This window comes from Cyanistes caeruleus, chromosome 12 (assembly GCF_971803275.1).
Source record: "Cyanistes caeruleus chromosome 12, bCyaCae1.hap1.1, whole genome shotgun sequence".
Classification (NCBI taxonomy): domain Eukaryota; kingdom Metazoa; phylum Chordata; class Aves; order Passeriformes; family Paridae; genus Cyanistes; species Cyanistes caeruleus.
This window is the reverse complement of record NC_141712.1, coordinates 15,001,673-15,026,096: the sequence shown is the minus strand read 5'-3', so window position 1 is coordinate 15,026,096 and position 24,424 is coordinate 15,001,673. Positions and strand designations below refer to the sequence as shown.

The following is a 24,424-nucleotide window of genomic DNA, read 5'->3' as shown; positions in this document are numbered from 1 at the left end:
CACCACAACATTTCCTGGGAATCTTGAGGCCATGCCCCACCTGGCTGTGCCAGAGGAGCTGTGTTCCCTGTTCCCAGGCTGACATGCTCTTTTCCAAGCCCATGCTCTCCAAGGCCTTCAGGAGCCAGCACTGCCAGCAGAGCTGCAGGAAGTAGGACCCACATGAGGCACCCACTGCTGCACAGGTGCCTCTGCCAGGGAGACACTGACCTCAGCCTGATCCTCAGGGGAGCTCTGAAACATCTGGGCTCTTCTGCTTGATTCAGCCACCTGATTTCCCATGTAAATGCTTGCTCTTTTCTTTCCCAGCTCATAACTGTGGCCAGAGTGGTCAGTGCCCACTTGGGCACCTCCCTATCAGTGCTGCAAGGGCAGCAGGAGGAGGGGAATCCCTGGGAAGAAATGGCTGAGGGACAGGAGCGTGGGTGAGGTGCCTGATCCTGCCAGTGCATTGCTGTGCTCAGCCCAGTGCTGGCTCAGAGACACGGCCAAGCCTCCCCCGAGTGCCCTCCCTGCCCCTTGGCAGAGCTTCTCCTGCCCCAGTTACTCCACACAAGCCAGCTGGAGCCTGGCCAGTCACCACAGGCTGGCTCCATGCCCATCTCTCTCCATGTTTCTCCCTTCTGTCCCACACCATGTGCTGGATCCTGGGAGATGAACAATGCCAGAAATCCCATCATGGATTGGTGACAGTTTACAGTCATTGTCCCCCTCGTGGTCATTGCCAGCCCCATGAGATCACTGCTTCCCTTGGGAACATGGTGGGACACAGGACTGCTGACAGCTGGGACAGGCTCCATCAGCCTGGGACGCCTGGGATATGGTCAGGTTACCCAGGGCATGGGCAGCCCTGTGTTCTGAATGTGATAGGAGGAGGAGGAGGAGTGGGAAGCTCTGCAGGTGGAGTGCTGCTGCCTGGCAGTACTGGACACAGCTCCTGGGGAGAACTAACCCCAGGGCACAGCTGGGCATTGAAGCACCTGGAGCATCAGCCCATAGGAATCCCAATGCAGTGGTCTTCCTTTTGGGTGCTGGGATAGCAGAGCCAAGCAGAAACAGGTCAGTTGATCCCATTTTTCAAGCTGTGAGACTGGGGCAGGATGACCCAGTTTGGACCTCTCTGCAATGGGGACTCACCCCTGGTGAGTGCTTTGCCTTTACAAGTGCAGCCAGGTCCTCTCCAGGAGCCCATCCTTCTGCCCTCTGAGACAAAGCTCATCCCAGTGAGCACATGCTGGAGCTAAGCCACCAGGGACCGTGGGACCATGCCACCCATGGGAACTTTGAGGCCAGGGACCCCTGAGAACCTTAAGGTGCTCCAGGGCATGTGTTCTTCAGGAAGCCTCAGTAAAAGGCCAGATGGGCAGGTCTCCCTGCTCAAATGCTTGCCAAGTGGTGTAGGCTTTTCCTTTGCACAAGTTCCGGGTGTTTGTGGTCATGGAGCTGATTATCTCCCCGTTTCCTCTCCTGCCTGATGTTTCCTGCCTCCCTCCCTCCCTTTTTGCTGGTTTTGCCCTTTGTGTCACGCTTATTTCCTGGCTCTGGGAAGTGTCAGATCTCAATGTCCCCCCTGCCCACGGGGGTGGCAGCACATAGCCCTGTGTCCTTTCACTGGGTGCACTACAGTGCCCCAGGAGACACTTGAAATCCCAGCTCCACCTGACCAGCTAGCTGCTCCCTGGGAGCACAGGCACGTTTGGACAGAGTAAGTGTGATTTAGGATCGACTTTTAGCAGCTGATTTATCTCTATCCTGAAGCTGGGGCATGGGTGCCAGCATTGGTTCCAACAGTGGGGAAAGCCAGACAACCCCTTGAGGAGTCTACTCTTCCTGAGACTGCATGGAAACATGTCTGGGGACTTCCAGAGACCGTGGGTGGGGAAGTTGCCACCCAGAGCAGCTCAGACAGCCTCCCCCAGCCTCTTTGGAGCCATAGTAACATCTGGGGGCAAACATCTCTCTGCTCCAGGGAGCCCAGCAGCTCTCCAGGCTCCAGGGATTGATCTCAGTGGTGGGAAAGGCCCGCATTTCCCAGGGTTTTCCAGCAGCTGCCTTATTCCAGACCAATAGCCACTGGCAAAGATTTGTTGCGCCAGGAGCTGGAGCCAGGCAGGTCTGTGGGTTGGGGTAGGAGCACTGAGGACATCGAGAGTCTTGACCTTACTTGCCAGGATCAGGGCAAGACCCATTTTGAGAGACACCCTCCCACACCCGAGTGGGGCAAACAGCAGCAGGCAGAGCCTCTGTGAGAGGCAAAGGCTGCTACAGGAGGAGAGGGTCAAAAAAAGGAAACGGAACGGAAAAGGGCTGCTCCTGTGACAGCGATGCAGCTGCGGAGGTGGAGCAGCAGGCAGGTCACAAAGAGCCGCACACGAGGAAGTGCTGGGACACCAGCCAGCGTGGTCAGGCTGCAGCAGCTCCAGGTGCAGCAGATCTTTGATGAGAAGGACTAGGAGCAGAGGCAACCAGAGCTGCAGGGACCTCAGCAAGGACCCGGAGATCCCCTTTGCAGGAGTCATCTTCCAGCCAAAGATTCCTTCTGCCAAGGTGTGGGCACTGTCTGTTATGTGGGGGGATGGGGCAGCAGGAGGGTTGCTGTAGGGACCATGTGCTGGGTGACACTGCGGTCTTGGGGCTCTGAGGCCTGGGTGACCACTTCCAGACCCCCAGCAGTGGGAAACACTGATGCTGGGAAGGCTGGACTGTCTGGGAGTGCAGGGTTTGGGGGGTGCTGGGGTCCAGGGCTGCCATCAAAACACAGGGACCCAACTTGGGTCCGTGAGAAATGAGGCTCTGCAGGAGGAATGACCCGGTCCCTGCAGCACCTCAGGGCTGCTGAGGAAGCCGAGTGGGACCAGCAGATAATGTGCTGAGGCTTCCTCTGGCACAGCTGCAGCTGCAGGGCTGGGGTTGCTCCATCGCTATCAGCCCCTGCAGAGCCCCGTGCATCCCTTCTCCCTCCTGTATTATTGTTTGCCGGGAGGAAGCAACTCACCAAGTCCCACCTCAAGCTTTTAACCCACTGGTGCCTGCCCTGATGCTCTCCACTCTCATCAGCCAGAGCCAGGCAGGCTCCACATCTGCCCCCTGGGAGGATGGTTTGGTACTGGGAGCTTGCTCCAGGCTTTACCTCCCAGGTAACCAGCAGCACCCCTTGACTCATCTCCCCCAAGCCACATTGTCTTCCATGGGTGTCCCACAACCCCTTTTGCAGAGGGCTGACACTGGCATTGTCACCTCTAAGGCCCTTAAAGCTGTAGATGCCAATGATTCCCTCCTTCCTCTCTCTTCCCCTTTTTAGCTGGTTGGATCCTGTCTTGTGCTTCCTCTGGAAGCCCCCTGGTCTGCTGGGGGGGCACCATGGAGGCAGCAGCTTTACCAGCTTCGCATAGACTTAACCCAAACCCCTAATAAGGGGTTTGGAGGAAATCCATCTTGGGGAAGAAAACTGCAGCGCTTCACAAGCTTCATTTAGCAGGCTGGGATTTAATCGAACCCTGGGATCTCCAGCAGTGCTCCTTGGGGAAGTGGAAATCAGACAGAACATCTCAGCAGCCTTCTCCAGATTGTCATCTTCTCACACAACTGAGCTCTACCAAATTTTCCCCACTTCTTGACTGGCAGGGAGGGGACATCAGTGTCCCATCAGCACAGGCTGTCCTGTGCCCTCCCTGGTGATGACCACCGAGTGACACCTTTCCTGAGCGTCAGTGTCCCTGCAGGAGGAGAGGTAGGTCAGCCACTGCTGAGCCTGATGGGGTGATGCAGAGATGCTCCATGTCCCCTGTGAATACACCACAGATGTTGATGGGCCCATCACATGCCCCGATATCCCTTGTGCACCCCAAGAATAAATCAGATGTTTGCCTGCTCTCTGCCCTGGGGCCCTGACACTGCCACACCCATGGATTTTCAAAAAAACCAACAAACCCGTTTGGGAGCACAGGAGGGTGCACCCATGGGTCACAGAGACGTGCTCGCCCTTCCTTCCACAGCTGGGCTCTGCCCATGCCTTTGCCCCCAGGGATGCCCACAAAAGAGATGATCCCTTGGCCATAGCGCCCAGTCCTGCTCTGCAGGGTCCTGCCAGGGGTTTGGAGCAGGTCAGCCTCTCCCTGCCCATCCCATGGCACCAGCTGGGCCTGAATTTCCAGCTTTTGCAGAACAAGTTCCCAGGTGGCTGCACTTGGAGCTGGCACTGTGCCGAGATGCCAGTGTGCCTGTCCAGTGCTGTGAGCACACGGGAGGGGCTGTGGGGAAGGCGATGGGGTTGAGCTGGGCATGCCAAGGGCTGTGGCAGGCTTTCTGCTGCTGTCTGCAGGACAGGAGTTGCTAGAAGGGTCACCTCCTCCATCCCCAGAGTGTCAGCACACAAATGTATCTGTTCCAACTCTCGGCCCAGACCTGATGCCCTGGAGCATCTTCCCCCTCCGTGTTGTCTCAAGGGAGTGAAGAGAGTTCTGTGATGGCAAGAACGAGGATCCAAGCTCATTCTAATGAGTTCTCTCCCCCATGTCCCTCTCCTTGGAGCCAGGGAAGTGACGCTGGGGAGGAACTTGGCTCCTCTTGTTTGTTATTACAGGATAAAGTTACCCTTTAAAGCAGAGCCAGTGCTGTCAGGGCTGCATACCATCCGGGAACATCGCTCCTTCCAGCGGCTCCACACACTTCTGGTTATTGTGCTTGCACGGAGCCAGCCCAGCCCCAGTCACAGCAAGGGGGATGCAGGTGGGGGGATCCAAAAAGGAGCCTCCAGGCTCTTTTTCCACCCTGAGAAGTCTGGGAACATAGGGAAAAAGCCTCTCTCTGGAGACGAGAGCTTTTCTGATTCTGGGATATGTGGAAAAGAGGAACAGAAAGCAAGGGCTGGGAGCAATGAAAGGAAAGAGAGAGCTGGATATGGTTGAGGTGTTTTGGGGTTTCTCTTATTTCCTGGGATGCTCACTCTGGCTCAGCTGGGGACTCTGGATAGGGCAGCCTGCTGGTTGCCACCGTGTGCAGGCTGGGCAGTGTTGTGCAGCTGGCACCCACCCCACCACCCCACATGTCCAGAGGCAGCTCGGCATCTCCAGGCAATATGCAGACAGGAAGAGGGCTGGCTTCTCCTTCGAGCTCCAGCCTCTGGGGGTCCCAAATCCAGAGGACCCCTCTCTCCTGTGAGCTAGCACCCCAGGAGACACCCCAGCACCCCAAGGCTTTGGAAGACATGGGGTTTTCTTAGCAGCAGCCTGACCATCCCACCCACACCAGGCCCTCTGGAGATGGCTGGGGGCTTGCTCGGGGTTTGACTGCCCCACACTGAGCCATGACGTGCCTGTGGGGTGGAGGGGAAGGAAGCTGACCCGGTGGAGCCGAGCCAGGGAGAGCTTCCTGGCAGTGAGCTCCAGCCTCCGGTGCCTTCAGTGCTGCTGCAGATGGCTCTGAGCAGGATGGAAAGCAGGCAGAGGGGCTGTGCGAGCCCTTTGCAGCCATTCCCCAGCCTGGCATCCACCAGCTCTGTGCCGTTCAGGAGGCAAACGCCAGCTGGGGCCCTGACACCGCCACCTCAGCAGGGTGTCGAGGGAAGCCTGACTCATCCCCAGCAGGAGAATCTGAGACTCGCACATGTAAACAGAGCTGGCCCTTGCACGCCAGGACACGTGACAAATACAGGAGAGACCGGCTGGAGCCACAGCCTGGGGCTGGTGGCACCACACATGTGCTAGAGGCATGAACAAGAGCTCGAATGAGCCCTGCTCAGGAGCATCACTTGGGTGGGGAGGATGTGGCAGGAGCCCTGCTATCAGCATGTCCTCCCTCTGCTACCCCTACCCCCACCAGCAGCTTTTAGCAGCTGGTTTTAGTCCTGGTCTGTTTGACTGCCACTGCTTTCCTACAGGGTCACCCTTCCCAGCACCAACACATTTGGGCCAACAGCTCAGGAGAGGTAGAACAGCTGCAGGATGACTAGGGCAATGGTGGCCTCACCACCTCTTGGAAGTATTAAAAAAACCCCCACATGGATGTGGGAGACGTGGTTTAATGGTGGGCTTGACAGTACAGGGTTAATGGACTTGATGATCTTAGAGGTCTTTTCCTACCTTAATTATTCTATGAGAGCAAAACTCCTGAGATGCCACCCCACAGTGCCAGCTTCAGAAGCAGAGTATAGCTGTTGGTGTCATGTTATGCTGGGATGGAGAGAGCATGAGGCTCCCCAAGTGCCTGTTCCATCTCAGGAGCAGGGATCACTCAGAAACCTCCCAGTTATTCAGTGCACTCCCTTGGGTTAAATGTGCCATGCTGTGGGCTCTGGGCTGGGAGAGCTGTAGCCAGTGGGGAGAGGAGATATCACAGCCACTTCCTATCCTTGCTTACCCTGCACAGCCAGTTTCATTTCCTTAATCCCCATCCCAGCATTTTCTTTGTTGTTTTCTTTGGAGGGGAGGGAGTTTTGCTGGAGGCTGGTGCTCACTGCAGTGAAGGAAGCACTTTCATGGTCAGGGAGGCCAACATGGGTGTCCACAGGCTGTTCCTCCCTCTCCTCTTGGGTGCAGCAGGCGCTGCTCACGGGGGGACAGGGACCCCACCTAAGCAGTGGAGCAGATCAGGATGTGTGTGTGGGATCCCCTGCCCTGTTTGGGAGGACTATATTTACATGCATTTGCATACAGCTCTGCCAAATTTGCAGACTCAGCCCTGCCAAAACACCTCGTGCTCCAAATGGCCTTTTGCTCTCACAGCTTACAGCACCAGCTTTGGGGCAATGTATTCCTACCTCAACCAACTTGATTGGCCAAGCTTTGCTTCACCTGGTGAGATGTTGAATCCTCAAGCCTGCTGACACCTCAGCTGTGGTCCAGCTGTGCCATTGTCCAGCTGTGCCAGTTACCCTGCCACCAGCTACGTCTGCTGGGCTGGGCTGGTTTCTGGGCTTGCCTCAGCCTTCCTGCTCAGTGTCAGACAACAGCAATAGACTGTAGGAATCTTGTGAATCATGGATACTTTTGGAGTGATCCTGTGGGTGTGTGCATGAGCTGGTTCCTGCTGTGCTGCGGTGGGGATGGCTGCCTGGTTGCAGGAGGTGGAGTGGTCCCAGGGGATGTTCAGCCCCCCAGGCTGAGCTGGGGTGGTGGTTGCAGATGCTGCCAGCCACCTTCCTAGGGTGGAGAAGGGAGTTAGGAGGGGGGAACAGGTTGCTGGTGGCTGGAGAGTCTGGACCAGTGCTGTTCTGCAGCTCCTTACCCTCCTGGCCCATGCTGGACCTGATGAAGTCACAGTTTGGATGTCCTGGCTTTGCTGCAAAGCCCTAACCTGGATTTGGGATTGCTGGCCAGAGTCTGGGAGAGCTGACCAGCATCCAGTGCTGGCCAACACCAAGTAGGTTTGTGGCCACTCTGGGGGTATCCCATCTTCCCTTTTCCCGGCCCCGTGGGCAGGCAAAGTGCTGGGACACGCAGTTCTGCCCCACGGAAAAGGATAGGTTGGGTCAGGGCTGTGCCCCAGCCTGTTGCTGCTGTGAGCTGGCCCCGAGTGTGACAGGGAAGGTTTTCCAGCAGAGCTGAGAGGACCTGCTGGCACAGCCTTTCTGTGCTGCTGGCCAGTTCCCGAGCATGGCCAGGGCTCTGGTGAGTAAGCTGGAGCAGCAGCTCACATTGCTCATGCTGCATCAGCGCCACCCCGGCTCCCTTAGCTTTTTACCAGGTTGTGTTCCCCAAAAATGCACAGCTGGAGGGATGCGGAGCTCGGTGCTGGGATGCTGGACATTCATCTCTGAGGCAGTGGCAGGGATGGTGGCAGGCTCTGTGGAGGCACCTCAGCTGCTCACGGGGTGGTGGCTGGGCTCTGAGTGTGCTCAGCACGCGTGGCTGTCCCGGTGCAAGGCTTGTAGCCCTGGCCTGTGTTGCCTTGCTCCAGCGCTGAGCAGGAATGCTGAGCATGCAGCAGCTCCAGCCTGGAGCCAAGGGCTGGCCTCCAGCCCTCCAGAGAGAGGGGAGAGGAAGACGTGGCTCCAGGCCCAGCCTGCAGTGAGAAGAGCAATTTGGGCAGAGACCCGCGGTGCTCAGACCTTTCTCTGCACCGTGGCAGGCGGCTGCAGGCAGCTGGCACGGCTGCTGCTGAAGCTCCAGGAGGAGGGGGAATGTGCTTGGAGTGGTCTCGGGTCACCAGGCTCTGGAAAAGTTGGATCCAGTGCTGGGAGGAGCTCACTAATGCCAGCAGGTTCTCAGACAAAGTGCCCTTGAGCTCAGGGACTCTTTCCTGCACCAATGCCCAGCTTCCCAGCTGGACTACTGGGAAGGCTCCTTCAGTGGCAGGAGTCCAGGAGTATCCATATCCATGCTGGGAGAGTTAGCCCAGGAGTGGCTGTATCCATAATGAAAGGATTAAACCAGGAGTGTCCATCCATATCCATGCTGGCAAGATTAGCCCAGGAGTATCCATATCCATAATGAAAGGGTTAAACCAAGATTATCTGCATCCATGCTGGGAAGGTTAACCCAGGAGTATCCAAATCCGTGCTGGGAGGTTTAACTCCTTCCTGCCTGCAGGCACCATCCCTCCATAAATCCAGGAGGGAGTTTTGGAGGGCGGGCAGGCCAGGAGTGCTGCTGGAACTCGGGCAGGAGTCTGTCCTTGTTTTTGTTTGCCAAGCTGGTCCGTGCTGAGCAAGCTCCCAGAGCAGCCAGTGCAGTGTGCCAGCCCTGGCCTTGGCACAGGGAGTGCTTGGCTCCACAACCCAGCCTGGCAGGGCAGGCAGGCGTGTGGCTGAGGGGAGGGTGCAGTCCCCTCTCCTGCTGTCTGCAGGGATACAGCTGCTCCCCGGCAGCAACCAGGAATGGGGTTGGTGGTGCATGGGTAAGTACAATGTGGCGGTATGGGTCAGCCTACCTCCAGGCACCCCAAGTTTTTACTGAGAAGGTGGTCAAGCCCTGGAACAGAGAGGTGGTCGATGTCCCAAGCATGCCAGTGGGCATTTGGAGGCATTTGGACAGTACCCTTAACAACATGCTTTAACTTTGTGTCAGAACTGAAGTGCTCAGGCAGTTGGCCCCAATAATCCTTGGATGTCACTTTCAAGTGAAAATTTTCAGTGGTGACACCATGTACAGGGTGTGGGTGGGATCCAGCCCCCCACCTGACCCAGGTGGGATGCTGGATCAAGTGATAACAGAGTGGCACAGTGGTGCTGACCATGTCAAGCACATGGTGGGTCACCCTGGTGGTACAGGGACAGTGTGGCACTGGGACCTGGGTTGAGAATGGATTGAGAGCAGCCCTGAGGAGAAGAACTTGGGGGTATTGGTTGTACAAGAAGCTCAGCATGACCTGGCCATGTGCACTGGCAGCCCAGAAAGCCAAACATATTCCGTGGTCCATCCTCAGCAGAGTGGGAAACTGGCTGAGAGAGGGAATTCTGCCCCTCTGCTCTGCTCTGCTCTGCTCTGCTCTGCTCTGCTCTGATCCTTCTGCAGCACTGCATCCAGTCTGGGGACGCCAGAATAAGAAGGATGTGGATCTGTTTGAGGAAGTCCAGAGGAGGCCACAAAAATACTCAGAGGTCTGGAGCATCTCTGCTGTGGAGACAGGCTGAGCGAGTAGGGGTAGTTCAGCCTGGAGATGAGAAGGCTCCAGGGAGACCTTGGAGTCCCTTCCAGTACCTAAAAGGGCTCCAAAAGACCTGAAGAGGGACTTTAGACAAGAGCATAGACTGACAGGACAAGGGAGAGTGGCTTCCAAGAGACAGAGGGCAGGATTAGATGGGATATTAAAAATAAATTATTCCCTGTGAGGGTGGGGAGGCCCTGGTACTGGTTGTCCAGAAAACCTGTGGCTGCCCCATCCCTGGAAGTATTCAAGGCCAGGCTGGATGAGGCTTGGACTATCCTGGTCCAGTGAAAGGAGTCCCTGCTCACATCAGGGGGCTGAAACCAGGTGGACTTTAAAGTCTCTTCCAACCCAGATCATTCTGGGATTCATCAACTCACTCTGGCAGCCTCTCCTTTTGGCTTGGCTTTTCTCTGGTGGCCTCAGCACCTGCTGTCCCCTCTCCCATCTTTGCATCACTTCTCCTTCCATGTAACCAGGCCAGCCTGGAGAACTGGGCTGGGAGCTGGGACGCCCTGGTTCTCACCGAGCAACCTTGGCAGTAAATGCTGTGCTCCTTGGTGTGGCCCCAGGAGAGTGAGAGTGGTGCAATGATTTCCTTGTCACTGATATTGCCCTGCTCCACTGGGCTCCAAGACCTGATGATGGTCTAATTAGTGTTTCTGCCTCACAGGGCTGGCAGGAGCACTGCGCAGCCTTGTCCTTGCATGGAGGATGTCTCACCAGGGCTGCAAAGGCTTCAGTTCCATTTAAAACTGGGTCAACTCAGTAGGATGTAGGACAGGTAGGAGAAAGATGGTCTTGGAGAAAGGAGAGGAGCAGGGTGCATCCCCTCAAGCACGTGGTTTCCTCACCCCTCTACCTTCAGGGATGCTCAGAGGTGTCAGGGTCTAGGAAGTGGACTGGCAGTTGTGGAAGCAGCACGGTCTGACTGTGGCATCCCTTGGATGACAGCCTGCATTTGCACTGGGGCTGCCTGTCCCTTAACTGGGCAAGCTGGGAGCGCTCTTCTGCTGCTTCCCTAGGGTGCTGGAAGCTGGTGGGATGGGGAATGTGGATCAGTGCCAATGTTCTGCTCCCCCAGAGTGGACTTTCTGATTTGCAGAGGTCCGAGCACAGCTCAGTTGGATGCAGAAGCTGTGGGGGGAAGGCAGGGTAGGGTGCTGGGTGTCATAGAGCTGGGAGCAAGGATGTTTGGGTGTTCCCTCTGCCACCGACTGACTGACTGCACAGCCTTGGCGGTGTCACTTCACTGCTGGAATGTGAAACATGCCCGCGGTCTGTCAGAGAGCGCTGAAGCCTGGGAGGCTGTGTTGGCCCTCGTGGGGGGAGACGGGGCTGGTGAGGGAGGAGGTGTTGCTCCAGCCACTGCTTCCCCAGGGGAAGGGGAGGCTGTGGGCGCTGGGAGCGGCAGGAAGGCAAACCGCCCGGGGCCAAGCGAGCCGGGCTGCCCCCACTCCCCTCGCCTCGGGGGAGGTGGGATCCTGCTTCGGCTGATGGTGGGGCTTGTGGATCCCCGGGAAATGTTGGTGGGCCGGCGGGTCCGGAACCCCCGCAGGGCCGCGGTGGCGGTGGCAGCGGCGGTGTTGGTGGTGGCGGTGGTGGCGATGGCGGTGTCGGCAGCGGTGTCGGTCGCCTCGGGGAGGGAGGTGCTCCCGTCCATGCAGCTGCCATTGGCGCTGGCTGGGCCGTGGTTTCCTGCCGAAATCACATGGCTCCCGCGTTTCCATGGAGAGAGCCGGGGTGGGCGCTGCCAAGAGCCTGCACGAACTCCCCGCTTGCTCCCGTCCATGGGAGTGGAACAAAGGGGATGCACCGAGCCAGGCCTGCTTTCGCCCCGCGCCTCGTCCCCCGCCTCTCCTGGGACATGTGAGTGCCACCCGCACCTCCGCACCCCGCGGTCACGGGGGGGTCGGGGGGAGCGGGGTTGGTGGCCTTAGCAGGGCTACACCCTTGGGGGGCCACGTCGCCGCAAAGCCACCGCCCGCCGCGTCCCCTGTGCCGCCACCCCCGGTGGGCGCCCCACGCCGCGCTGGGGTGTCCGGGCACGGCGGCAGGGCGGGGACGGGGACACGGACACGGACACGGACACGGGGCTCCGCTCCGCCGCCCCACTGCGCTTCGGTGGCATCCTCCGCACCCCGCGGCCCGGCCGGGACCGTGGCCGGAGACGCCCGGAGAAGGAGCTGCCTGACAGTGGGATATCAGGGCGAGCACCCCAGTGTCACCCGGTGCCCCCCAGACCCTGTCTAGGATACATCAGCTTCTCCAGCCACTCTTTTGCTCCCGGGTTTGGAATGACGCCGGTGGCACGAACCGTGTCCTGCTCCGAATCCCTTGGGACTCCAGGCAGGGGTGCGGGCAGGGGTACGGCGGGCGAAGGAGAAGCTGCCCATGCCCTTATAGGGCCGTGCCCGAGCGCCTGCGGGACGGCAGAGCCCTGGATCCCGCGGGAGAGGCTGCAGCCATCTCCCGCATCCCAGCCCTGCGGCCGGGCAGGAGCCGGCGGGCTCGGGGGGACCTGGGCGCACCATGTCAGCTGGGTGCTGCCTCCTCCTCCCCTCCGGGCTGACGGAGGGAGGAATGCTCGGAGGAATTAATGAGACAGATCTCGCTTTGTTGCTGGCCCAATCCTCCTGTCTCCCAGCCCTTCCCAGCCTGCCAAGAAGTGCTCGGGAAGGCCTCGTACCATTAACCCTTCCCCTGCCGCACCTCCGGCCATCCCAGAGCGTGCAAACAGCCTCAGCGGGTTTTGCCCTTGCCGCGTTCCCAGAGGTGACTCCCGAGGGCACTGGGAAGTCCTGGCCATGCCATAAACCCCATGCCTTCCGTCTCCTGGCTGGTGGCCTCACTGCGTCCCCCGGGCAGGGCTGGGACGTGAGCCGGTGACGCCGCACAAAATCCGGCTGTGCAGGGCTTGTCACCAGCTTGTCACCAGCTGCATTGCCTCCTCTCGGCTCGTGGGGGTCCCCAGTGCACTGCCACAGTTCCCTGGGTGGAGAGGAGCTGTGGTGGCATGCTGGCATGCCTGGCATGGTGGTGACTGAGTCCCCATGGAGGACATAGCATGATGGGATTGAGCACGGAAATGGGGGGCAGCAATGGACATGGCAGTGATGGGGGATGTTGGGGGTGGTAGCTGAGAGGTGTTGGGGTGCAACCAGGGGATAACTGTTGATCTGCAGTGAGGACAGTGGTGAGAACAGGGGTATCTTTTCCCAGGCCTTGCTGAGGCTCCTAGTCAGAGCTGCTGGCTGGGTTGCAGCAGGATGCCTGCAATGGGCATTGTTCAGTGCTGGCTGGACGGGAGGAGCTGCATGGGCACAGGGTGTCCCCCAGGAATGCCACCAGGCTGGGCTCCAGATCGTGCCCCTGGCTGAGGCTCAGCAGATGCATTGGAACTCCTGCCATGACACTGACCTGAAGGACAGGACCCTGGGAAACCCATGGTGGGCAGGGAGCAGCTGGCATTTGAGATCCCCAGGGTGCAGTGAAGGCAGCCCAAGCCCTGGCTTTGCGTGGGCTGAGGCCAGTGCTGGGCTGGGACGAGCTCCCCGCCGCGTGCTTTGGGGTTATTTATAGGGCTGCCATTTATATCGCTTCTATTTCTGCTGCTGTGTGGGGACGAGGCGAGGAAGCAAGGGGGGAGGGCTCCAGTCTGCCACCGCCCCGTGCCCAGCCCCTCCAGGAAGGGATGCTGCCGACAGCATTAGGGCCAGCCTGGCTGGGGGTAGAGCCTGGCTTGGCACAAGGGCTGGTCCTTCTCCAGCCCTCAGGGCATCCACTTGTGGAAAAAACTCTGAAAAAACTTGGGCTACCGGGATTTTTTGGAGTTGGCTTTGCCAGTTTTAGCAGAAAGTAAAGTCCGAGAAGTCAGCTGTAGCATTGTGGTGGGGGTGACCACCTGCAGCTCTAGGAGCAGCTGTCCCAGCCCAGACAAGACACTTGGTCACTTACTGTGCTTCTCCTGTAAGCCATGACTGTGTGTCTTCTTGCCAAAATTGTCATCTCCTGCCTTCTCCCAGGACTCCCCCATGGCCAGGAGCTTTTTGGCCCCTCACCAGGCTTGTGCTGATTCCATCTCCACCAACCTTTTTGGCCAGCCATGACTTTTGACACTGACTGAGGCTGGCCTATGCCCTTTCCTATCAGATTTCCAGCTGTGGTGACATTCCCAGCCATTTAAGGATGTCTCTGGCTGGGGAGTACTTGTCCAAAACAGCCTAAAATAGCTTCTTCATCACCTTGGCCTTTGTTGCTGGTGCCACCAAGGCAGCATTGGGTTGGGGCTGGTGGCTTCTCCAGGGGCTGGGTGGGCTCAGCCGCAGTGCTGATGGTCCCTGGGCCAGCAGGGAGAAGCTGGACAGTTTCCCTAGGACTCTTCTAGGCAGGATGTGGGATCTGTGGGAAGCTGGTCTTCTATCCCATGCAGGGCAGGGAAGTGGGAATAACCTGCTGGATTTTTCTGCCTGTGCACAAACTGGCTGTGGCTGTACTTGTGTGTCCAAGCACAGCTGCCCATGGAGTGTTTTGTTTGCACGTTCAGCTGTTGTGGTTGGGATGCACAGGGCAGCTCCCCAGGCCTGATAAAAGGAAGGCATAAAGGGACACTGCCAAAAAGGGAGCACCTGGGGCATTACACCCACATCCCTGCAGCAGAGGAAGGACTGAGGCAGCCACCCTGGCAGGTTGAGCTGAGCCAGAGTGGTGAATATGCAGGGAAGCCCCCTGAGCTGAAGAGTCACATGAAGATGTCCCCTTCATTGCACCCACTCCCTATCCCTGGCCAAGCCAGGAGCAGGAACTCATTTAACTCAGTTACGACCCTGGTGCTGCTGCGTGACTTGTGTCCTTCCTCTGCCCTCCCTTGGCAAGGTGTCCTGAGCTGTCAAGCCCCACCAAGTGCCGTGCAGGGTGCTGTGAGGTGCTCAGAGCGCGGCTGATGTGACGTGTCCTTCTCCGGTGCCTTCTTCCCTTTTGGAATGTCTGATCCTGTCTCCTGCCTGCTCTTGGTGGTGTCCCCAAGGGTGATGCCCAGGATGGTGCCATGCCAGGCACCTCACCCATGTGTCAGCTGCCGCACAGATCCCCCTGGGACTGCAGGCTGTGGAGAGGCAGAGTCCCCGCAAGCAGCACAGCCTGGCTGTCACCCCTCTGCCTGGAAGGGAAGCCTGGAAGTCCCCTCACTCTGCGTGGCACCGGGGAACGCCCCTCCCGCGGCAGGGGCAGCTTTAGCGTGGCTTTTTCATTAACCTTTAATGAGAACAAACAAGCTGGCATGGGCCGGCGCTGCGGGCGCGCTGCCTGGCCGTGTGCCGGGCGCTGGCTCCGCACGGCTGCCAGCACGGCGCAGGCTTTGCACAAGGATGGTCAGAGCCGGGGCGGTGCCGGCAGTGATGCCATTCCCCGGGGAGAAGCAGCACGGGGTGAAAAGCCGGGTGGTGGCCGCTGCCCGCGGCAGCCGCCAGGATGGGACTGTGCCCATCGGTGGGGAGAGCCGGGGGGATGCATCGTGTCCAGGCGAGGTAGGAGACACGGTCTTCGTGCAGGTTCTGGAAGGCTGGGGTGGAGATGGGCTTTGCAGCGTGCTGGGCTCCCCACGGCCCGTGGCACTGGCATGGAGGCTGCAGGCTGGTGGGCATCTGGGATGGTTTTCCTTTGGATGCTTCTCAGAGCCAGCCCAGCCTCGCCAGCTCCAGCTGCTCTCCCATTGTGGCTGATGCTGTGCACCCATTCGGGCACCCGCGTGGGCACTGGGACCTGAGAGTGCCCTGGGTCATGGCACTCTCTGGTGACACTGCTGCAACCCCAGCTCTGCAGGCCTGACTGTGGCTGGCTCTGAGCCACGTGTGGGTGCCCACACTGGGGCAGCCATGTCACCATACGTGGGAGACCCTGATGCTTCTTATCCCCTATGGGACCTGCAGGGAGAGGATCTGCTCTGGGCTGGGGAAGCAATCCCACAACAGGCTCACTTTCTGGGGTCGGGTTAACTTTGGAGGAGAACCTCATATCTGCAAGGATCCCCAAGACTGTCCCAGTGCTTTTCCTTCTGAACCTCTCCTGACCTTGCTCTAAAATCAGCAGCAAACAGGAAAGGAGCCTGGGAGGGAGGTGTTTCTTCCTGCTCCAGTGATGTGGTGAGGGCAGCTGATCCCAGCCTGGACAGAGCTGGCTGCTCCAGCCTTTGTCCAGCCTGGAGGGGGGTGCCAATCTTGGGTATTCTCAGGACCAGAACTGAAGCATGGTGACATCTGTGTCGCAGAGTCTCCTGGCTGTTTATGGCACTAAACAGGGAGTTGTGGGCCCGAGGTGCTTGCTGGCTGCTGGGATTGGCATGGAGGGCAGGTGGGTCTTCCACACTGTGCTGTGGGAGCTGGACCCCCATGGAAAGCAGGACAGACATTCCCACATGGGAATTGCACCCCAGCGTCTTTGGAGAGCCCTGCGAGGAAGCCCTGGCTGAAGCAAGCTCCTCCAAGGCTTTGGATACTCAGGATGCTCAAAGTAGGGACTTTTGAGCAAGGAAACCCTTTTCACAGTGGCTCCTGAGTCTTGGAGGATGCCCACAGGCATGCCACGGGATTGCATGCTGTGGGAAGCCTACAGCAAAGACACGGTGGTTTTATATATACATAAATATATCTATATATATTTATTGCATTTGTATATACTTATATTTAAACCCAAGCGCTGCAGAAGCAAGCGGCAGTGGTGTGAGCGTCTGCTGCCCACGGCTTTGTGCCTGCCCGCGGTGGAGGCAGCAGGGATGGGGCGGGGGGCTGTGCATCCCCACCCAGCCTCGGGGGCAGCTCAGGGCCAGCGCTGCGATCGGCAGGATGCTGTGCGCTCCCTGGCGTGTGCTCGGCCCTGCGTGCCGGCAGGAGCGGGGGTCTCCGAGGGAAGCGATCCAGAGAGGGGCTGCAGGGGGGGTTTGCAGTGTGTTCCCCTCCACCCGTGCCTCAGTTTCCCTAGGGGAGCGGTGGGGAGGGAAGGATAGGGATGGAACTGTGCTGTGCTCCGGGAGTAGCCGGTGCTGGTGGGGCCCCGTCCCTCCAAGGGGCTCAGGCATCCTCCCGTGTCCTCCCATCCTCCGTCCCCCTTGAGTCACGCCGGGGCTGCGGCGCTGGGCAGTGATGTCAGCCCGTGGGCAGGGGAAGCGGGGGAGGAGACTGCTGCCCGGGGGGAGCCCTCCGGCCGCGGCCCCCACACTGGGGCGGACAGACGGACGGACGGCATGAGAGAGCAGCAACCAGCCGGGACGCTGAGCCCAGCCCGAGGGGGATGTGCTGCTGCAGCACGCCATGAATGGCAAACAGAAAGGTACCGAGCACCGGCAGCACCAGGGCTCCCCAGCAAACCGCGATGATTTGGGGACCCCCAGCTGTTTGAGGCTCTCGGGGTGACATGGCTGGGCTCAGGCGGGGTTTTTTGGGGTGGAGTTTTCTTGAGAGGAAAGCTGTCCCTGGCAGGGACACCAAGGACATCTGCACCCGCCACCTGCAAGGGACACAGTTGTCACGGCGGGCTGTGGTGATGGGGTGCCAGGACAGGGTGTCCGTGCAGGACAAGACCCCCTGGCTGCCTGATCTTGGTGTTGCCTACACTGAGATCCAGGCTCTGTGTCTCAAGGCACGAGAGGGGCCACAGCTGCTAGCTTCTCTGGGGTGATGCACCCCTGATGCCATGGCAGCCCCCAATGCCATGGCAGCACAGTTTTCCTTGGCAAACTGTTCTGCCCACTCGTGCCCCCATGTCTGATGAGGACAAACAGAGCACATCTCCATGTCGAGCATCCCTGGCATGGTGGCCCCAGGGGACTTGGGGTAGCTTTTGTGCACTTGGACCAAGTTGTTTGGGCAGGATTTGTGGGGGCAGCTACTGGTACCGAACACAGCACCCTAGAGATGAGGAGATCAGGGGGAAGGTGGGACCTCCACAAGGTCCCAGTCCCAAGATTATCCTTCTAGAGGATCCGAGCACTTCTGAGAGGGATCACAGCCCACTTAGGAGCAGAGTCTGGTGCCCATGGCCAGGATGCAGCCCCATCTCACAGGGTACAGAGATGAGCGGTGTCTGTGGGGATCCTGACTGGGTGCTTGGTTTGTGCCTTTGATGGTGGGGACTTCACCAGCACCACAGTAACCCTGGGCTGGTTCCCAGGAGCCATCCTAGAGAGCACATTGGGCTTGAGCTTTGCCAGCCCCAGTGGTGGCCGCTTCCCTGCGTTACAGTTCGGGTTTGCATCTCCTTCGGGTTGGAGACAGGGAGAGCATGGGATGAGTGGCAGGGTCGGGGGCTGTGACCCCCCCCAAGGAACTGGCTGTGAGTGTCTGTCTGTGCCGTGCCCTGCCCTTCCGCAGGGATACTCCGCGGGGTAAATAAGCACTTCCTCCAATTCTTCCCATTCGCAGCTCCTTCCCTTTCCTGTCGCCCTCCCACTTGGCCCAAGGAGCCAGCAGCCTCCCATGGCCACAGGGGCGGATATCAGCACCATGTCCCTGCTGCCATGGGGCTGACAGCACCCAGCACCCATCCAACCCAAGCTGCCAAGAGCGGCCAGCACCCAAACGACCAAACCGTCATTCCCTGTTCCGGTGGGGACTGGGGGGCTGTGACCTTATGGCTGGGACTTTCTCTCCGGGTGAGTCACGGGAGCCGGGATGCCATTCATGACTCATCTGATTCCTAAAAGCCCCCAGTCCCTCTCCTTGCCTAGCTCAAGGAGGAGCCGGGGGTGTCCTGCCTTCCTGGAGGAGAGGCAGAGCGTGGAGAGGTCCGGGAAGAGGCGGCTCTCAGGCTCCTTGTGACCAGGGCTTCGCTCCCCGGATGCTCCCATCCTCTGTGCCGAGGGGGATGAGGAGTGACGGGAGGGAAGAACTGCTGCAGCCCACGCTGGGAGCCGGCCAAGGGCTGTCCCGGGGCCGGAAGGGGCCGGCGGGGGCCGGGGTACGTGCCTGGGTTGGGGCAGCGGGGCCACAGCTGTGCAAACACGGCTGCAGCGGCTGCTCCGGGGGAGCCGAGCCAGCGGGCTGAGTTCACAGGCTCCCGAGGTCACCCCCGCCGTGCGCCCAAGTTTCACCCAAAGGTGCTGGGGCGGGACCCCCCACATGCCCCCGACGCCACGGGCAGAATGGATGTTCCTGTGGCCATCGTGGCCTCCCTCACCGAGGGACACTGGTGCCCCGCTGTGCCCCAGGGGGGGCCGCAGTGCCATCCGTGCAGGGACCGCAGCCCACCCCCCTTGGGTACCCTTAGGTGCTGCTGGTTGGTCCTGGGTGTCTTCCCTGAGGTGAGGGGTGCTGGAGACTGCTGGGTGGGCATCGGTGGCCTTCAGTGAGTGACATCCCTGGAAGTGCTGCTCAGAGCACCCCCAGCTCCCATGGCTGCAGGGCTGGGGACTCAGGGGGAGCCAGTTTGGGGCGTCTCCGAGCAGGGCAGTGTTGATAAACCCGCCGGAGCGACCTCAGGCTGGTGTCTGAGTGTCGGAAACAGAAACCAGCTGGGACCAACCCAGCCGGTCGGACTGCCCCCTCCGCTGCTCAGACCAGCATTCTTGGGATCCCAATCATCTCCAGAGCACCGGGAGTCGAGAGAGGAGCCGGCGGCCGGGCTGGAGAGCCCCGGGGTGGGCTCCAGCACCCTGTGCTGTGCTGCCTGTTCAGCTGCTCGCTGCCCTTTTGGGTGCTACCCACGGGCAGTGCTGGCCGAGGACGGACAGGGGGTCACACTCCCAGGATTGCATTTCCTACGCTGGAAGATCTGGAGGAAGTGTGTGGCACGAAAAAGGTGAAAAGCTTGGTCGGGAGGCAGGTTTGTTAGCACTGAGCCCTAACTAAGGGCAGAGGACAGTGGGGCTTGCTGGGACTGAACTGTTGGGGCAGGACCACTTCTGCTTAGGAGGGAGAAAGGATGTGCTTGGGGCTTTACCCCATGGCAGGGACAGGAGTGTGCCGGTGCTCTGCTGGTGCCAGCCTCATGGTAAGCCTGGCATGGGGCTCACCAGCCTGGGTGAGATACGGTGCCCAGTGGTCCCGTCCAAGCGTGCCCCAGGCTCTGCTCCCTGCAGGGGCTGGCTGTGCTGCTGGTACCAGGTACCTCTTATCTCGGTAATGTCAGGAATGCACTATGCTGGGGATTTTTCCTCCTCTGTGAGCCAAGCCCAAGAGTGCCAGGAACAGAGACCCCACATCCCGCCTGCCCTGCCTCATGCAGGCGGCGTTGCCGTTCAGCACCCGGCCAGCTGCCCGCTGGTGCTGGGCTGGAGCATCCTTGGGGCTGCTGGAGCATTACTCCTGTAGAGCAGGGCTATGGTGTCCCCCTTCTCCAGGGGGGCTTGGGGTCCTGGCACAGGATCTTGGTTGCAGGGTGCCACGGTGTGTTGTAGTGGATGTTTGGGGGAGAGCCAGGGCTGGACCAGGGATGTGGTTCTCTCAGCAACCACTGCTCCCTGTGCCAGGGAGGGAGCATCATGTGCTTTGGAGCAGGACCCAGCACAGCACAAGTGTCTGCCGAAGCCTCTGAGGTGCCTGGGTGAGTGGCTGCAGATTGCTCTGACTGCTGGGGAGTTGTGCTGGGGCGTCAGTCCCCTCCAGCACACCCAGCATCCTTTTCCCCCTCCAGCATCCTCCTCCCCTTGATGCTCTTAGCATCCTTCTCTCCTCTGACAGCCTCAGTGTCCTTCCCCAGTGCAGGTTCCTGCCTGGGAAACCCTCCTTAGAGGTCCCTCTGTGCTCCAGAATGGCAACATGTGCTGGAGAAGGATGGGTTGGCAGGACCGTCCTCACCCTGAGCTGTGACCTACCCCACACAAGACAGCCTTATCCTATGGGTGCTCTCCCTATGGCTGAGCCACTGCAGCACCCAGCAGGGGAGCAAGCACGGGTGCCACAGGCCCTCCTCGCTCAGTGGGGAGCCGATTAAAGAGCCCTGCAGAGGGTAATCTGCCCAGGCCTGCAGGTCAGCCGGGCTGCCAGGGATTACAGCTCTTCGTAATGAGCTTAATTGGGACAGTGTTGTCCTGGAAAATGGAGGGACTGGCACCCAGATAACGCTGCGTCCGTGGGACCCGCCGAGCGGCTCCGTGGTGTGGGCTGGGGGGAACCAGATGGACCTGCTGCCTCCTGGCTCCACTGGGATAGGGGTGAGTGGTGGTGGTGGTGGTTAGCTTTGACTGCAAATGGCTCCGGCACATCCTGGGCGCTGCAAATCCCTGTCCCCAGCCTGGTGTGGGGGGTGGCAAGGGACACAGTGCTGGGGGGATGCCCTCCAGAGGCTGAGTGGGTGTGAGCCATGTGGGACCAGGCCCAGCTGGGGTCCTGGGCACTGGGGGGCACAAGGAAGGAGAGGGGATGGCGGCAGAAGCCCCAGCAGTGCCTGTGTCCTTGTGCTGTTCACTGTCAGCCATGCTGGAGACAGGAGGAAAAGCAAAGTGAGCTCCTTAGGATGGATGGAGGTGGCTCTGGCTCATTCTGTCAGCCTGGGAAGCTGTGCATCCCTAGGGTCCTGCCTGGCTGTTCCTGGTGGGGTGAATGACTGCCAGGTACTGTGAGCAGCTGCTGCAGCTCTGCTCAGGGCTGGCTGGAACAGGGGGATTGACCTGCCATCAGTGGTGCCAGAATGAAGTGGAGCATCCTGCATCCTGCTCCTCTGTGGCTGCCCAGTGGGCTGGGCTCCTGCATGTGCACAGCTGGCACTGCTAGGGGTGGCAGAGCCAGGAGCCCTGTTCTCCTCTGCTCTTGCCTTGTCTTTTGCGTTGCCCTCCCCAAGCCCCGGCCCTGGCCAGGGCTATAGGAATGGTTCCTGTGACACAGAGTGGTAGCCAGGTCCAGGCCCTGAGATTCAGAAATCTGCTCCATCCCCGGCTGGCATCAACTGCACTGGCTGTGGTGGGGACAGGAGGGTCACAGCAGTGGTTTCAAGGCTCCTGACACTGTCACTGCCAGGAGCAGAGGACAGGGTGCAGCAGCCATGGGGCTGGACACGTGTGGCCTGCACAGACTTTCCAGGATCTGTCAGGGAATGGCTTGGCCTTTTCTCCCCCCACGCAGAGCTCCTGGCAAAGCTGGGAACTTTCCAAAGTGCTTTGTTGTCCTTGGGTTTCCCTCCTGGTTGCTGGAGTGAGCGGAAGCAAGTAAGGAGACAGCAAAGGGCTGGGCAGACGGGTCCAGCCCTGTGTTTTTCCTGCCCCTGCAGCAGGGTGGCACGGGTGACAACGGACATAGGACAAGGTGGGGCTCAGGAGGAGATGTCTGGGCTTGGGCAGAATGTAGAGTTTGCCATGGACATGTCTGGGAAAGGCCATGGTAGGCACTGGGCATCAGCCCCTTTCTGTGACTCCCATAGTTCCAACCTGGGACACATCTGTGCCCAGAGCCCCACTTCACCAAGGGCGGTATCTCTGGGGACAGCATGGGATCTGTGTCCCGGTGCCACCAGGAGTGTTCTTGGACTGAGAGAGTGGGAAGTCTCCCAACCCATGGTCCGTGGGTACTATTCTCAATTCTCCTGGCAGTCCTGCCTGCCTGTGTGTCCTCACCCTGCTGCTGGTGACCCTGATGTCTCATTGTCCCCAGGGCGGCCCTCCAGGTCACAGTCAACAATGTCACTGTCTGTGCGCCCGCAGCGCCGAGTCCTCGTCACCAAGATCAATAGGAGCCAGTCCTTCGCCGGAGTGAACTCATCGGCCGACCGGCCCTTCAGGTAGGAGATGGGTGCTCATGCTGCCTGCCACGAGGAATGGGGACGGGCTTGGGCTTTGTGGTGGGACCTGCTGTGCATCCTGAGGCTCCTTCCCATCCAGCTGTCCCAGCATCTCCCTCAGGGATCTTTTTTGTAGCCAGGGGCTGTTGCACAGGGGGCTGCAGGGAACACTGAGGCCATGTAGGAGACAGAGCCCATCATCCCAGCCTTCTGCCATACCAAGCCCCAGGTGGGGTGAGGACCCTGCAGCCCTGTGGCTGCTGCCAGAGAGGACAGAGGGGCCAGGTGTAGCTCACCTCATTCTTCAACCAGCTCTTAAGACCTTCCCTGTGACCATCTCATAATGTTTAATGGGTGTGGTGGAGCTGGGGTGGCTTTGAAGTGTCTTGATGGCCTTGACATCCTGCGGCAGCCAGTTTTGGGGTTGAATGCTGGTGTGAATCAGGGTTTCCTCAGGGTCACCTCAAACCTATCATTTGAAAGGTTTTACCAGCTGCCTGCCAGCTGCAGTGTGAGGAGAAGCTGTTCCCTGCTCCATCCTCTCCATCCACCTGTGATGTTATGGTCCCTTCATACCCTTCCTCCTCCTCTCTGCTGAGCATCCCCACATGCTGCACTTCCCCACCAACCCTCTCTGCACCATCCCTAGCTCCTGGCTACTGTCTTGAAGGTAGTTCTTGGGTAGCAGGCAGAGCCTCCCTGTGCTCTGACCTCCTGCCCTGCTCTATTTTGTCCCCAGGTCCTGCTCAGCCTCTGGGCCAAGTGACACTTTCCAGGTCACCAGCACATTGCTGGATTTGTGGGTACCAGAGGGGGCCCCTTAGAGACAGAGAAGAGGGAGACCTTACAGATGCCTGCAGCCAAGTGCTTGCTGGGGGGATGCTTGTTGGACATGTCTCCAGGGACCGTGGAGGATGGGAAGGAGAAGGAATGGTGAAAATTAGGCGCTTACCTATCACTTGGGAGGAGGCCAAGACATATTCATTTCCCCACTGATGATTCGGGGAAGTCTTTTGGTCACTTCTGTGAAGAGTAGCACAGGATGGGAGGTACTGCCTGAGGCTGGGAAATGAGGAGCCCATGGTGTCTCCTGGGCACTGGTAGCACGGCGATGCTTTGGAAGGAGGAAGGGAAGAGCCGGTCTGAGTGAGGCATTGCTCGCTGGGCTGGGGAGTGCCTCCATTGCACAAGGCAGGAAGGGTGGTGTTCGGGTCCCAGCGCTGGGCCGGCGTCCCGCGGGTCGGCTGGGGGAGGCAGCTCCATCCAGCAGGTTTGGTGACATCTGGATAGGCATAGCATCAATGAGCATGTCCCTGCCCCATGTTGCTGTGCTGGGTGATGAGGTGACAGGGCTGCCGGTCCCCAGGATGCTTCCGTGCTAGATTGGGGTGTTGGCGATGGAGCCGGGCATGGCCCCCTTAGAGGGCAACCAGGGCTGGAGATGTCCCCAGGTACCCTCCAGGAATTCAGTTTGACTCCAGCTGGTGCCATCTTTCTTTGCCTTGTCTCCCCTCAGCTGGCACAAGGGACCCCCCCACCTCTGCAGAGGCTACACCAAGGCCAAACTCTTGGACCCCACTGGAACAGTGTTGCCTTCCTGCTCTTCTCCATCTTCACTTTTGTGGGTTTCTCCTTGTCTTTCCCATGGCTTTGGGGCAGCTAAGTGCATTGCCAGGGGGCTGCAGGCATGTGGTGCAGGCAGCGCTGCCCAGTCTCGTGGCTCTGTGTCTTCCAGCCCTGCTGGATGCTTAGAATGGTGGCCAGGGAGTCCTGGGAGGGGCAGGCAGGTCCCAGTGGACCTGGCCTCCATGCCAGAGATTGCCCTTGTCTTGAGACAGAGTGCCTGGCTGGCTGGGGCACCCAGACGGACCCTGGTGCTGTGTGCTGATCCCAGCCTCTCTCCCCAGGAATCTCTCACCCTTCACCCCCACTGTCTCCCGCAAGACTGGCTCCAGGGTCAGTAGGATGTTCTCAATGTCCCACAAATCCCCACCACCCAAGGTGCCTCAGCCCAACCGCCTGGACGAGGTGTACGAAGCTCTGAAGAAGGGCCTGACGTAAGTGCTGGGTGGATGGAGGCAGGGAGCTCCTGATGGGCATGGGGACATGGCTTGGGGTTGGCAGCTCTCTGCTCCCA

General features: G+C 59.5%; 1 protein-coding gene across 13 annotated transcripts in view; it reads left to right on the top strand.

The window, feature by feature from the left end:
* Positions 1-551: 551 nt before the first annotated feature.
* The window catches only part of RIPOR1 (RHO family interacting cell polarization regulator 1), a 33,373-nt gene continuing 9,500 nt past the window's right edge, over positions 552-24,424 (top strand). For 2 of the 13 annotated variants that reach the window (XM_086847411.1, XM_086847417.1), the window contains exons 1-3: positions 11,082-11,454; positions 22,161-22,287; positions 24,195-24,344. In XM_086847411.1, the coding sequence (XP_086703537.1) occupies positions 11,082-11,454; positions 22,161-22,287; positions 24,195-24,344 (650 nt within the window). Of the gene's footprint in view, positions 2,548-3,301; positions 3,731-11,011; positions 11,455-14,870; positions 15,111-16,712; positions 16,909-17,996; positions 18,230-18,521; positions 19,375-22,160; positions 22,288-24,194; positions 24,345-24,424 lie in introns of those variants that run through there. The other 11 variants (XM_023934643.2, XM_086847415.1, XM_086847410.1 and 8 more) reach the window with 11 other exon arrangements.